We start from the raw sequence: 15,306 nt of genomic DNA on the forward strand, positions 1-15,306 counted from the left end.
CACAGGTTGCTGTAGCCTCAAGCCCCTGGGCTCAAGTGATCCTCCTGCCTCAGCCTCCCAAGTAGCTGGGACTACGGGCGTGCGCCACTACACTCGGCTAATTTTTGTATTTGTAGTAGAGACACGGTTTCACCATATTGGCCAGGCTGGTCTCGAACTCCTGACCTCATGATCTGCCTGCCTCGGCCTCCCAAAGTGCTGGGATTCCAGGCGTGAGCCACTGTGCCCAGCCTACGAAACAAACTTCTTGAGAAGAGTGGCACTGCTGGTGTGCTCTGCAAAAATCTTTAGTGTCTGCTCTGACAAACACCAGCTGGGCTCCCATGCATGCTTCTGTATTGAATCTGTTGTGACATGTTGTTTTGGTTGAAAATATGAAGAAAATCTGGCTTCATATAGATATCTGGAGTTAGAAAAGGAAGAAATACTTTGATACCCATCTCTTTGTCTATTTAGGCTGCTGTTAATATAACCAAATACTTTGAACTGGGTAATTTCTAAACAACAGAAATTGTTAACAGTTCTGGAAGCTAGAAAGTCCAAGATGCAGGCACCAGGAGATCTGGTGCCTGGTGAGGGCCCTGTCCTCACAAATGGAATCTTCTGTGTGTCCTCACATGAGGGAAGGGGCAAACCGCCATTCTTCAAAAGTCTTTTATGAGGATACTGATCTCACAGATGAGGGCAGACACCTTGTGACTCAATCACCTCCCAAATGCCCTGCTTCTAAATCCTGTCACAATAGGGATTCAGTTCCAACACAGGAATTGTGGGGGACACCAACATTTCTGTGTTGTGGTATGTTGTTTTGGTTGAAAATATGAAGAAAATCTGGCTTCACATAGATATATGTCATTAGAAAAGGAAGAAATACTTTAATACCCATTTCTTAGTCTATTCAGGCTGCTATGAATAGAACAAAACACTTTAAACACAATAGCCCTTTTCAGGTACTTGCTGATAATCCTTTTTTAAACTACACTAAAACTCAAAAAGTGGTAGATTCTTGAGGATTAGTTACAAGGTGGAATTTGAAGTTCCATTGATGAACTTGCCATACTATGCTGCATTAAAAGCCACTGATCAGCTGTGCGTCTGCCTAGGATGCAGAACGCCAGAAAGAGTGCTGCTCTTACACTGACAATGAGGAAAAAGGAAACTAAAAACTACAAGTTTTCTTGAACCTGTAGAGAGCTAAAGGCAACGAAGTATCCTGAAATCCAAGAAGGAAGGCGCTCCCCAAGGAAAGACCAGACAGGAGACCGTCTCCCATGTAGCAGGGCATGTGAGGAAGACAGGGGTGTGCCACACATGCAGGTGAGAGGGCCGAACTAAAAGTTTTAACAAGTTACTAAAGGCTAAGTGTGGGCTGGCGCAATGGTCGGGAGGCCTGGGAAGTGGGAGCACAGGTGGGTTTGCACCCACTCTCAGGCTCTTTTCCAAGACCTTCACTGGGTGTTCACGAGGAAAAAATGGTGGCACTCTCTCCTCTTCTACACAAAATGCCTGGCATTCAATAAAAAATGTGAAGATACATATATGCCAAAGAGGAAAAAAAAGAAGAAAGGGAAGAAAGGAAAAGCAACCCACTGTTAAGAGACAAAGCAACCTACAAGAAGCTGTCTCAAAGAAGAGCCATTTGTTATAACTATTAGATACGTTACAGAGCAGGGGATTTTTAAATGACAATGAATAATATGTGAAAGAATCTGGTAGAAAAGGTGTTTTACATGAATGAGCAGATGAGGAATTGCAGCAGAGAGCAGGAAATTGTAAGAAAGAGTCAAAGGGAAAGGCTAGAAAAAAGGACAGTGTCAGAGCTGAAGAATTCCTTCAAGAGCCTCATCACACCCGACACAGCAAAAAAAGGATCAGTGAACTTTAAGGTGGGTCAATAGAAAGTACCCAAACTGAAAAATAAAGAGGAAAAAAGAAAAGAAAACTCAACACATGCAGCACAGTATTAAATGTTCTAAAAGATACGTAAGTTGAATTACAGGAGGAAGAGCGGACAGAACAGAAACATTTGAAGAGATAGCAGCTGAGAATTTTTTTTTAAGCGAAAGGCATTAAACCACTGATCCAAGTGCTGAGATCCCAAGCAGAATAAGGCTTGACTTCTCAGGAACAATGAAAGCTAGAAGACAAAGACTGACTTTTTTTTTTTTTTTTTTTTGAGACGGAGTCTCGCTCTGTCGCCCAGGCTGGAGTGCAGTGGCCGGATCTCAGCTCACTGCAAGCTCCGCCTCTCGGGGCTCACGCCATTCTCCTGCCTCAGCCTCCCGAGTAGCTGGGACTACAGGCGCCTGCCACCTCGCCCGGCTAGTTTTTTGTATTTTTTAGTAGAGACGGGGTTTCACCATGTTAGCCAGGATGGTCTCGATCTCCTGACCTCGTGATCCGCCCGTCTCGGCCTCCCAAAGTGCTGGGATTACAGGCTTGAGCCACCGCGCCCGGTCAAGACTGACATTTTTAAAGTACTAAAAACAAAAAAAAAAACCAACAAAACTGCCAACCTACAGTCCTAAACCAAGCAAAACTCTTTTTTTAAAAAAAAAGCAAAATTAAAACTTTTCAAGCAAAGAAAAGCTGAGAGCATTTATTGCCAGCAGACTGTGTTATAAGAAATACTAAAGGAAGTTCATGAGGCAGAGGAAATATGGTACAGAAAAAACTCAGATGTAAGGACATAAAAATGAGAACTATGAGAGGTGACAAATATGTTAATTTGCTTCTCTCTAAGCTATTTTACTGTCTATATGTATCCTATGTTATACACCGTAAATATGTACAATACAGTTTACTTCTTAAAACATAAAATAAAATAGCTGGGTGTGGTGGCTACTCAGGAGGCTGAGGCAGGAAGATCACTTGAGCCAAAGAGTTTGAGGCCAGCTTCGGCAACATGGCAAGACCCCATCTCTTAAAAATATAAAATAAATGTAGAAACTTGAAAACTGAACAACAATAAAAATATTTTAAAATTTATTTTTGGCCGGGCGCGGTGGCTCAAGCCTGTAATCCCAGCACCTTGGGAGGCCGAGACGGGCGGATCACGAGGTCAGGAGATCGAGACCATCCTGGCTAACATGGTGAAACCCCGTCTCTACTAAAAAATACAAAAAACTAGCCGGGCGAGGTGGCAGGCGCCTGTAGTCCCAGCTACTCGGGAGGCTGAGGCAGGAGAATGGCGTAAACCCCGGGAGGCGGAGCTTGCAGTGAGCTGAGATCCGGCCACTGCACTCCAGCCTGGGCGACAGAGCGAGACTCCGTCTCAAAAAAAAAAAAAAAAATTTATTTTTAATTACTCTAAAAAGCAAAAATAGCCACAGGGATGGCGTTCATAATACACAAAAACAAGACGCGGGACACAGTGGAATGCAGAGAGGATGTGAGGAAGGAGTCGGAAGTCTACTATTATAAGATTCTCACACCACGTGGGAAGTGATGCAATGTCATCATTGTGGTATCAGTGACAACATGACTGTGATAAAGACACACACTGTGAGCCTAGGACTAGGAAGTACAAGAACAAACAGAAAACGAGCAAGATGTAGATTTAAATCCAACTATACCATGGGAACAAAGCAAAATACTCACTTTCACCGATTTTATGCCATATCACACTGTAGGTCCTACCAGAGCAATAAGGCAAAAAGTAAAATTGCCTTTATTCATAGGTAAGATGATTATCTACTTTTTAAAAATCCCAAAAGCCTACAAAAAAAAATTCCTGAAACTAATAGGTAAGTTCAGCAAAGCTGCACAGTATAAGGTCAATAAATAAAAATCAATTACACTTCCACAACTAGCAAGAGACAACTGGAAATTTAAATTTTTAAGAGATACTATTTATAACAAAAACCATAAAATATTTAGTAAAAATCTAGCAAAATATGAGCAAGATCTGTATACTACTAACTAAAACACACTGTTGAGAGAAACTAAAGACCTAAATATATGACGAAATATTCCATGTTCATACATTGGAAGATTTAATATTGTAAAGATGTCAATTCTCCCTCAATTGATCTATAGATTCAACGCAATCCCAATCAAAGTCCCAGAGATTTCTTTTCTTTCTTTTTTTAAATCAACAAGTTGGCCAGGCGCAGTGGCTCACACCTGTAATCCCAGCATTTTGGGAGGCCGAGGCGAGTGGATCACCTGAGCTCAGGAGTTTGAGACCAGCCTGGCCAACATGGTGAAACCCCGTCTCTACTAAAAATATAAAAATTAGCCAGGCATGATAGCGGGCCCCTATAAACTCAGCTACTCGGGAGGATGAGGCAGGAAGAATCACTTGAACCCGGGAGATGGAGCTTGCAGTGAGCTGAGATCGTAACACTGCACTCCAGCCTGGGTGACAGAGCGAGACTCCATCTCAAAATAAAAAAAAAAAAAGGCCAGGTGCAGTGGCTCACGCCTGTAATCCCAGCACTTTGGGAGGCCGAGGCAGGTGGATCACGAGGTCAGGAGATCGAGACCATCCTGGCCAACATGGTGAAACCCCATCTCTACTAAAATACAACAAATTAGCCTGGTGTGGTGGCGCACGCCTATAGTCCCAGCTACTTGGGAGGCTGAGGCAGGGGAATCACTTGAACCTGGGAGGCAGAGGTTGCAGCGAGCCGAGATCGCACCATTGCACTCCAGCTTAGACAGACAGCAAGGCTCCGTCTCAAAAAAAAAAAAAAAAAAAGATGAGCATGGTGGCAAGTGCCTGTGGTTCCAGCTACTTGGGAGACTGAAGTGAGAGGATCACTTGAGCCCAGGAGGTTGAGGCTGCAGCGAGCTGTGATTGCACCACTGCACTCTAGCCTGGGCAACAAAGTTAAGACCCTGTCTCAAAAATAAATACATAAAGAAATAATTAAATAAGCAGATAAATAAAATAAAGTATATTAATTCTAATCCCCCCTAACCCCGAGGCAGGTATTATTATCTCCATGTCACAGATGAAAAGTTAAGTGTCTTGTCCAAGGTCACACAGACAACAGCAGAGACAAAATTTAAATTCAAAGCTCAAACTTTTTTCACTTTACCAGGATGCCATCCAATGTTACATGACTGAAAATATCTAATTACTCCAATCCTTAGAGAATTCAAATAAAATGCCCAATCCTCCACTGTACATAGAGGAGACGAAATACAGCTATTTGGATTCCTTACAGCTTTTCTAAAAATGAGGGATTTTAGAGGACACATGGCAAAGTGTTCCAAATATGCCGCAGACATGTCTCCCTGCCAAAACAGCACTATCAAGGTGACACGGTTTGGCTGTGTCCCCACCCAAATCCCATCTTGAACTGCAGTTCCCCAAAGCCCCCCACGTCATAGGAGGGACCTGGTGGGAAGTCACTGAATCACAGGGTGGTTTCTCCCATTCCATTCACGTGACAGTAACTTCTCACAAGATCTGATGGTTTTATAAGAGGCTTCCCCCTTCGCTCAGCTCTCGTTCTTCCTCTCTCTTGCCACCTTGTGAGGAAGGATGGGTTTGCTTCCCTTTCCACCATGATTGTAAGTTGCCTGAGGCATCCCCAGCCAAGCAGAACTGTGAGTCAACTAAACCTTTTTCCTTTATAAATTACCCTGTCTAAGCTACTTCTTCATAGCAGTGTGAGAACAGACTAATACACAAGGCTCGTGTGCAATAAACAGGATGAAGAATGGTAGTGAGACCAAACCCAGGTGCACTACACTGTTAAACAATTAATGGACATTTTATGAGTCCCCGCCTCAACTACAATCAACAGCACTCTAGAGCAGGCAAAATGAACAGTTGCCGGCCCCACCTCAACTATAATCAACAGCACTCTACGAGCAAGCAAAATGAACAGTCGCTGGCCCCGCCCCAACTACAATCAGCAGCACTCTGGAAGCAGGCGAAATGCACAGTTGCCAGATTCAACTTGACAAAGGCAAGCCAACCTTGACCTCTGCACTAGATGTAAGAAATCCTGGTTGGGAAATGACTGAGCCCGAATCAAAACTCGGCCCCTACAAAAGGCTTTTCTAACAACCCGACTCCAGGGCTGCCACACAGATCATGGTGCTGACGATACTCCCAGGTCATGCCCAAACCACAGCAATTCCTGAAGTTTAGTGTTATTTGAAGACACGCTGAAAAGTACAACGCAAAAAACAGTAACTGAAAAGAAACAAAAACCGTCCAGCCATTCTTGGCCACGAGTGGGAAACTTTGAGGCCATGCTTTAAAAGCTCAGTCGCTTCAGCTGTGGTGCGTTCTAGCAGGAGGAAGCAAGGAGCAACCGCCATTTTTTTCCAAACTCTTTGTGGTCCCTTTAATACTAATGCCATTCATTTTCTTCCATTTCTGTCCATCGATGGGCTTCGTTTTCCTCCCAAGAGAATGAGAGAAAGGACCAATTGAAAGTGATGGAGGATAAATAAGAATATAAATTCTCCTTCCAGCAAGCTGACAATGACAAATTCAAAATCCCACATAACGAAGATCAATGCCATGCTGGGAAGTCAGTCTTGCAGAGCAGTTATTTTTGTTCTTTGCACTTGAGGCAGGGTCCTCAGGCTGCAGTGCAGTGGAGCCACCACAGGTTGCTGTAGCCTCAAGCCCCTGGGCTCACACAATCCCCCACCTCAAACTCCTGAGTAGCCAGGACTCTAGGTTTGTGTCACCATGCTGGACTAATTTTTTTTTTTTTTTTTTGAGATGGAGTTTCACTCTGTCACCCAGGCTGCGGTGCAGTGGCGCCATCTCAGCTCACTGCAACCTCCACCTCCCAGGTTCAAGTGATTCTCCAGCCTCAGCCTCCTGAGTAGCTGGGACTAAGGGCACGCACCACTGCATCCGGCTAATTTTTGTATTTTGAGTAAAGCCCAGGTTTCACAATGTTGGCCAGGCTGGTCTTGAACTCCTGATCCCAGGTGATTCGCCCACCTCCACCTCCCAAAGTGTTGGGATTACAGGCGTAAGCTACCAAGCCCAGCCTATTTTTGTTCTAATGCTTGAATTGCATAATATGTTAATTTTGAGGAAAAAAGCAAGGAACACTTTCTCCTTGGAAGGCAATGTACTTTGCGGCTTTAGTTCATAAATCTTTATGATATCTCTATGTAACAGTGAAGAAGGCAAGTATTAATAGCCTCCTTTTTTGGTGAAAATCAAGACATGGAAGGATGAAGAAACACAGCCCCGGACGACATGCACGGACAGGCAGAAATCCTGTGTTGTGGGTCTGGCACTTTGCGCTGAAGTGAGGAGGAAGAAAAGAACAGGAAGCCTCTGACGGCAGGTCACATGGCTCCGAATCCACCCCATTCCGCCTTTGCATCTACAGCTTGAATGAAGACACAGCAGGCATGTCTGGCAAATCTGCTAATGATAAAGTGGGAGGTCATCAAGGTTCCCAAAGGTCTTGACGGGATAAACAATCGAGCAGAACTAGTGGGATGAACGAAAGCTGAGACACACACAGTCCGACAATTTCAAAGAACCTCTTGCACAAACAGGTGGAGAAAGTTTAGAGGAAAGTCACATGAAGAAAGGCGGGGACAGCACTGCCCACAGGTGTGTTCTGTTTGGCCTTCGCAGCGTTTGTGGAAAACACTAAGCCAATGGTTAACAACTGTGAGAGTCACATGAAAATCCGGATTTCCGGCTTCTCTTAAAAAACTGACAGATCTGGCAATTCCAGGTCTGCATTCAGACGTGACCACAGCTGGTTAGAATTCACCTGTGACCATCCCCTCAGGACAGGGCATTCACTCCCCTGGGTGTATCCGGACACACACTAGCCGGCTTACACCATTTAGGTTACTTTCCTAGCTCCGTGGACATCTGTTTGCAACCCTTGACCCGGGGGTTTCAGGTGACTGCCAACTCAGTAGAAGCCACATGTAATACGGCTGCCAAAAACCTCAGCAAGTCCTAGGTAATGGAAGAACAGTGTCTAAAATCAAAAATCTCACCAAATCCAAGGTAATGGAAGAACAGTGTCTACAACTGGTGGCCCTTAAGTTTTGAAGAGTCATAGACTCCTTAGGAAATCTAGAAAAATCAGTAAGTTTTCCTCCCATAAATATGTCTAGACGTACAAAAATTTACAGTTAATTTCAGGGAGTTGACAGACACTCCGAACCCCCAGTCCCTAAGTTAATGAGCTCAGCCCAGAACAAGGAGGTCAACTGTCTCACTGTATGTTGACACAGCATGTCCACTCCTGGGAGTCACATTTTAAGAGGGATGCTGACAAACAGCTATCAAGAGCAAGGATGATAAAGGGTCTGGAAATTACATTATAAAGAAACTAAGAATGGTTAGCCTAGAAAAGGGAACACTTAGGACCATAATATCCATTTTCAATTTCAGAAGCTGTAATAAGGAAAAGGGATTAGGCTTATACCCTTCCAGCTGGCAGAACTAAGATCAACAAGCAGTTACAATGAAGTCTATCTCACTATTTCATTTCAGTCTAAGAAAGGAGTTTCTCACAACTAAAGCTGGAAAACTGAATTAGTCTGTCCTGTGGACCCACAAAGTAGCAACCTCCCCATCATTGAAAGTATCCAAGCTTCTGCAGGGTAAGGAAATGTCAGAGATGTAATACAAAGGACTCCTGACTTGGGTGGAAGATTGTACTATAATTACCTAATCCTTCTTCCAAAGCGAAGGAGTGAGCAATACAGCACCCCCTCCTTATCAGCAGTTCACTTTTTGAGGTTTTAGCTACCTGTAGTTGACTGTGGTCCAAAAATATTAAATGGAAAATTCCAGATACAGACAATTAGTAAATTTTTAATTATGTGCCATTCTGAGTAACGTGATAAAATCTTGCACCACCCAATTCTGTCCTGACCAGGTCACAAATCATTCCTCCACTCAGAATATCCACGCTGAATACAGAACCTGTCTATTAGTCACTCAGCAGCCATCTCGGCTATTACATACAGCTCCAAATCACAAGAGGACTGATGCTGGAATACTGTCATAATTGTGCTATTTTATTTTTAGTTATTGTGGTTAATCTCTTACTGTGCCTAATTTGCATACTAAAATTTATCACAGGTGTGTATACATAGGAAAAAATACGGTATATATAGAGTTTGCTACTCTCTGGGTTTCAGGCATCCACTGGGGGTCTTGGAATGTATCCCCCACAGATAAGTGGGGACGACTTGTAATCATTCTCTTCTCCTCCCAAACCTTACTCTTATTCTGATGAAAGAAACAGCTACATTGCAGCCAGGCTCCACTGAAGAGACAGAAACTCGGCGGCTGGCCCTCTCCTGTGAGTCTGAGAGCTTACTGACAACTGGTCAACGTTTGGCCACTCTTGAAACTTCCCACTGCCGGCTTTTTCCTCCTCTAGCCCGCCCCTCCATTCACCGCTCTTTCACCCACATTCAGGCCATCCATTTTAATTCTTGGGAAGCTGCCTAAATTTCATACCATATCACATCACGTACTTGTTGAACTGACTCATCCACAAAGTTTCAAACATGTGGGCATTTAATTAAAGCTTTTGACTGATGATTTCAACAGATAAAAATGGGGAAGATTCAGTGCCACATAAACCTTGTAAGAGCATCATCATCCGGTTAGAAGAGGTTACAGACTAGACCAGTTCCAGCCGGCCCACATAGGAGGCGGTCAAAAACCAAAGACTCTTCAAACGTTTAGCAGAATTTATCCAAGCGGCTGGTATTTCAGAAACTTCAAGAAGCTCAAGAAATGACCTAATTATGTCTTCAATATTTAAATCATTCCTTACCCCCAAATAATTTTTGAGTCAAAAACATTGCTTTTCAAAAAGAACTTTTCTGCTAAAAATGTCATTTAAGACACCATGAACGTGAAGTAAACACTTTCCCCTTATTACAGATTAAGAAGCACATCTAGCTGGGCGCGGTGGCTCACGCCTGTACCCAGCACTTTGGGAGGCCGAGGCGGGTGGACCATGAGGTCAGGAGTTTGAGACCAGCCTGACCAATATGGCGAAACCCTGTCTCTACTAAAAATGCAAAAATTAGCCGGGCATGGTGGCATGCACCTGTAATCCCAGCACTTTGGGAGGTCAAGGTGGGCAGACCATGAGGTCAGGAGTTTGAGACCAGCCTGACCAACATGGTGAAACCCAGACTCTACTAAAAATACAGAAATGAGCCGGGTGTGGTGGTGGGCGCCTGTAATCCCAGCTACTCAGGACGGTAAGGCAGGAGAATCGCTTGAACCCGGGAGGCGGAGGTTGCAGTAAGCTGAGATCACACCATTGCACTATAGCTTGGGTGACAGAGCAAGACTCTGTCTCAAAAATAAATAAATAAATAAAGAAGCAGAAAGCACATCTAGGCTGGGCACAGTGGCTCATGCCTATAATCTCAGCATTTTGGGAGGCCGAGGCAGGAGGATCACTTCAGGCCAGGAGTTCAAGACCAGCCTGGGCAACAAAGCAAGAACCCATCTCTACCAAAACTAAAAAATAAAAAATAGCTGTGTGTGGTGGCGCATGCCTGTAGTCCCAGCTACTTCGGAGGCTGAGGTGGGAGAATCACTTGGGCCCAGGAGTTCAAGGTTACCGTGAACAATGATTGTACTCCAGCCTGAGCAACAGGGCAGAACCCTGTCCCTAAAATAATAATAACAAATATAAATTAAAAAGCAGCGCATCAGTTCTGGTGAAACACAATCAAGATGAAATGTATAAAAGGAAAACCTCCTTTTGTCCATGTTGCCACTCCCTTCTGAGTGTTCTTCAGAAGCTTAGGAAGCAAATGCTGAAAGCAAACTTCTCTTCTGTTCCAGGGAAGAGGGGAACGCGGGGCCTCTTGACCTATAAAACTCAGTATGTTGGAACATCCATAATTCCACCAAGTCTGCGCCAGTCAAACAGACTCCTTTTAGCAAACCAGCCAGCCAGGGCTGGAGAGCAAGGCTTTCATCCCTAGGAGTTGACAAGGACAGGACCCAAGAGCTCCTTGGAAAAAAAAAAAAAAGCTTCTACTTCAGTATGCATTACAAACTGCTGGAAAAGACAGATGGGGGCATGACAGGAAAAGCAATTATTTCTTCTGGGCTTCCTTTCTGTCTGGATTCTAAGGAGACGAATACAAAATTCCATCACAGATTGAAATGCTATCTAAACATTCTTGGAAATGTGGTCCTGTTCTCTGAAATACGACCTGCTCTGCTGCGGCAGCCTGCAGCCTATCAACGGGGCGGGGGAGAATGCGGCATTCCGCCGACTGTCTAATCCGGCTCTGACTCTGCAATACTGCTAGCCTGCAAGAGTCCAGAACCACAGGATGAAATGTAAATAACTAAAAGATATACATCTATTATACACAGCATGACCCAACAAAAAATGCTGATGAATCACTCACTATTTTCACATTCTTGAAATTTTAAACATCTATGACTCCCGTATTTTAAGACTTCTAGTGAGCCATTCTAAATGTAAGCTGAACCACACTGAACAAGTAGTGTGACTATTCCCAACAGTAGCAAGTGGGGACTCTTCACGCACAAAGCCAGTTTTAAATCACTTTTAAAGAACCCCCACTTGCTCATCAAAATAATGTTTTTATGATAAAACGTTTTTGTTTATTTATAATTAATAAACAATCTAAGACAAAATATTCAATACGCTTGCATAAAATGTTGGGGGGGGTTGCTGTTGCTTTTGGAGATGGGGTCTCACTCTGCCACACGGGCTGGAGTGCAGCAGCACCATTACAGCTCACTGAAGCTTGTACCACCATATCCAGATAATTCTTTTACCTTTCTGTAGAGATGAGTATTGCTATGTTGCCCAGGCTGGTCTCAAACTCCTGGCCTCAAGTCACCCTCCTGCCTAGACATCCTGAAGTATTGGGATTACATGCAAGAGCCACTGTGCCCAGCTCAGCTGAATAAAATTTTATTGCATGTGGCCTATGTGTAGTGAAATACAAAGATGACAAAGACACAGTTCTTACTTTCCAGGAGCTTATAAATATTAAAGGGATGAGACTTGTTCTCTAGTAAGTCAAGGGAGACCCCAAAAGCCAAATGAAAAGTACAAGAATAGGGCTGTGGGATTTATGGAGAAAGGATTATCAAGTGACACTAGAATCCATTTTCTCCTCTGTAAAATGAGGGGAGTGGCCCAGATGAGTTTTAAATCCTTTCTAATTCAAAATTCTGATTCCTTGATGTATTCAGATGAAGTCGACAGAAAACATCGTCAAGAAACTAGTATCTGAGCTGGCCCTTGGATGGGTAAGATTGGGAGATGCAGCTGCTGAAAGAAATAGGAGGAAAAGCATTTCAAGCACAAAAGAGTCTACAAGCACAGGCCCAGAAAGCACAGGCACGCTCCTGGAGCACAAAGTCTTCAGTGTAGACAGAATACAACAGGAGGCAAAACTGGAAATGGAGACCAGAATTTTGAAAGCCAAGCAAAGGAATTTCGATTTCTTTCTTTCTTTTTTATTATTATTATTTTTTAAAACAGGGTCTCACTCTGTTTCCCAGGCTGGAGTGCGGTGGTGCGATCATGGCTCATGGCAGCCTCAAACTCCCTGGCTCAGCTGATCTTCCTGTCTCAGCCTCCTCAGTAGCTGAGACTACAGGCACAGGCCACCACCATGCCCAGCTAATTTTGCACTTTTTGTAGAGATGGGATTTTGTCATGTTGCCCAGGATGGCCTTGAACTCCTAGGCTCAAGTGATCTCTCTGCCTCTGCCTCCCAAAGTGTGGGGACTGCAGGTGTGGGCCACCATGCCTGGCCTTGGATTTCATTTGGTGGCCAGAGCTAACGCGGTGTCTGAAGAGGCAGACGATATGATCAAACACAGACTAGGACAGCTAAGCAGCAGAGTGCAGCTAGAGGGCTTGAGGCCACCCGGTCCTTCTGCAGGACCCCTCTGCAGGTCCCATTCACACAGGCCTCATCTGCCAAAGAAACTATGCTTCATGACATACAGACAAGACGGGGAACGAGACCTCGACAGACAAGACGAGGGAACGAGGACTGAAAACCATGCAAGAGTCCAGAAAACAGGGACACTTTTAGGAATCTAATGTGTCTGCGCACAAATTCTGAAGATGACAAGAAGGCCAACTACTCACAAACAGGCCAAAGGAAACTGGCTATCACATGGAAAGTGACTATGAAGTGGAAAAAAAAGTGATATAATGTAGCAAAAACAGACAGATGGGAAAACTACAGATGTAAAAGAAAGAGACTCCTAACATCTGTAAACGACTAGCAGAGGAAACAGAACTATCAGAGATCTGGAAACCTCAGCACAGGATTATCCTCCTCCCACTCCAAATCTGGGCAGCAGGATGGACATTTGTAGAAATTAGCTGTCCTAAAAAATGTCCAAGAGGAGAAATCACAGCACTGAAGTGACCGCAAAGGTGCAGTCCTGACCTGAGTTAGTGCTGAGAAGGGAGGACAGGACGCCCTCCCTTAGGCGAGAGAGGATGGCTAGAAAGGCATGCTTAGCATTTCCATTAAGACAGCCGTTCTGAAATACAACGCCTCAACAGAAGAACAGAATCGAATGAAAAGGGAAATGGTGCACAGGTAGCATCTGGCCCCTCAAGTATAAAAGAGTATCTCCCCCTACACACTTTTCCCTATTCCCTCCAACAGCCTCCTTAACCAGATCCAATAGACTTCCAAAACTTTGTTTTTTTTTTTTAAACAGTCTCACCCTTGTCGTCCAGGCTGGAGTGCAGTGGTGCAATCTCGGCTCACTGCAACCTCTGGCTCCCGGGTTCAAGTGATTCATGCCTCAGCCTCCTGAGTAGCCCGGATTAGAGCAGTGCACCACCACACCCAGCTAATTTTTGTATTTTTAGTAGAAACAGGTTTCGCCATGTTGGCCAGGCTGATCACAAACTCCTGGCCTCAAGTTATCCACCCACCTCAGCCTCCCAAAGTGCTGGGATTACAGGAGTGAGCCACTGGGCCCAGCCAACTTGTAAAATTTTTAAATGAATCTTGAGTTACCTGCCTGCTGGCAAAGTGAGGTATGAGGAAATCATAACTATGTCAGGTTACTATCTTTTGCAGCCACAAAAGTAATATCAAAACCCCAACAACTTAGCTGACCAATGCAGCAACCTCCTTTAGCCACAGCCCACAAAATAAAAGAGGGCACAAGAGATACCCAACACTAAGGAGAAAGACAAGGAAGCTCCCGTGTTCTCGTCTGGCCTCGAGTGAGCGGTGCCACAGTACACAGTCCTGGTCCAAGGGACACTGAGTGACAGCACGTGGCTGCTCTGGGCGCCTGCCCTGCCCTGTCCTGCCACGTATGAAACGGCTCAATCAGATAGTGCTCTGCAAGAAGGCACATCGACATTTTGGTCATCTGGCTGTCAGAAGAAACTAGGGGAGCATAGCAAATATGAAGGAATAAGTTACTTACTTGCCGTCCATCCTGCCCCACGTTCGTCTGACCTCTTACAACAGTGCGAATATTGTCATCCAGTCTCCTAGCAAAACAGTTCAAGGATACAGTCATTCAAATACTCTTTATTCTAGGTTGACCAAAGAAAAAAATAAAAGAGTAATGTATCCATCAACTTCTGCAGACTGCACCTAAATGTCCAGAAAACCAAACATGTGTGAGTGACATCAGGAAGGAGGAGGGCAGCCACAGCCGTGTGGGAGGCCAAGCCCGGCGCAGACTGACGCATCGCCTTGTTGTTAAAAATGGCTATTTTCACTTCATAGTCAGAGCTGTCTGAAAAGACTAATAAAACTTGCAGGATTTTTCATGGCGTAAATCAGGAATGACAAAGTTCCTAAACCTTTATGTGAACACGCCAGAGAACTCAAATTACCTCACACACAATCCCCTTCTCAGTCCCCTTAGGAGGCAGAAACAGCCAGGGCGATAGACAGAATCAGTGCTTCCCACTCCAGGCCCTGATCATGCAATCTATGTCTGAGGCAGATCGACGGCTTCCAGCTCCTCTGCCCCCACAGTTCACAATGTTTAATCACGGGTCACCACCGAACCCACCAGCAGATCTGTTAGCTGTTATGTGGCCAAGGGATACACATGTACGCCCATCTTCACGTCTAGGCCTTGGGAATACAAAAACAGGTAAATCCATAAAAACAGGGAAATAAAGCCATTAAAAAGCCAGTAGAAGGACAGACAGAATGGCTTACACCTGTAATTCCAGCACTTTGGGAGGTGGAGGCAGATGGATCACTTGAGGGCAGGTGTTTAAGACCAGCCTGGCCAACACAGTGAAACACTGTCTCTACTACAAATACAAAAACTAGCTGGGCCTAGTGGTGCATGCCTGTAATTCC

At 44.6% G+C, this 15,306-nt stretch overlaps 1 protein-coding gene across 1 annotated transcript in view; it reads right to left on the reverse strand.

Moving 5' to 3' along the window:
* The window catches only part of VPS53 (vacuolar protein sorting 53 homolog (S. cerevisiae)), a 166,343-nt gene that overhangs the window by 131,522 nt on the left and 19,515 nt on the right, over window positions 1-15,306 (reverse strand). Inside the window, exon 4 of the mRNA XM_011956193.1 lies at window positions 14,408-14,474. Within this exon, the coding sequence (XP_011811583.1) occupies window positions 14,408-14,474 (67 nt within the window). The remainder of the gene's footprint in view (window positions 1-14,407; window positions 14,475-15,306) is intronic.

This window comes from Colobus angolensis, unplaced genomic scaffold, assembly GCF_000951035.1.
Source record: "Colobus angolensis palliatus isolate OR3802 unplaced genomic scaffold, Cang.pa_1.0 Scaffold110, whole genome shotgun sequence".
Taxonomy (NCBI): domain Eukaryota; kingdom Metazoa; phylum Chordata; class Mammalia; order Primates; family Cercopithecidae; genus Colobus; species Colobus angolensis.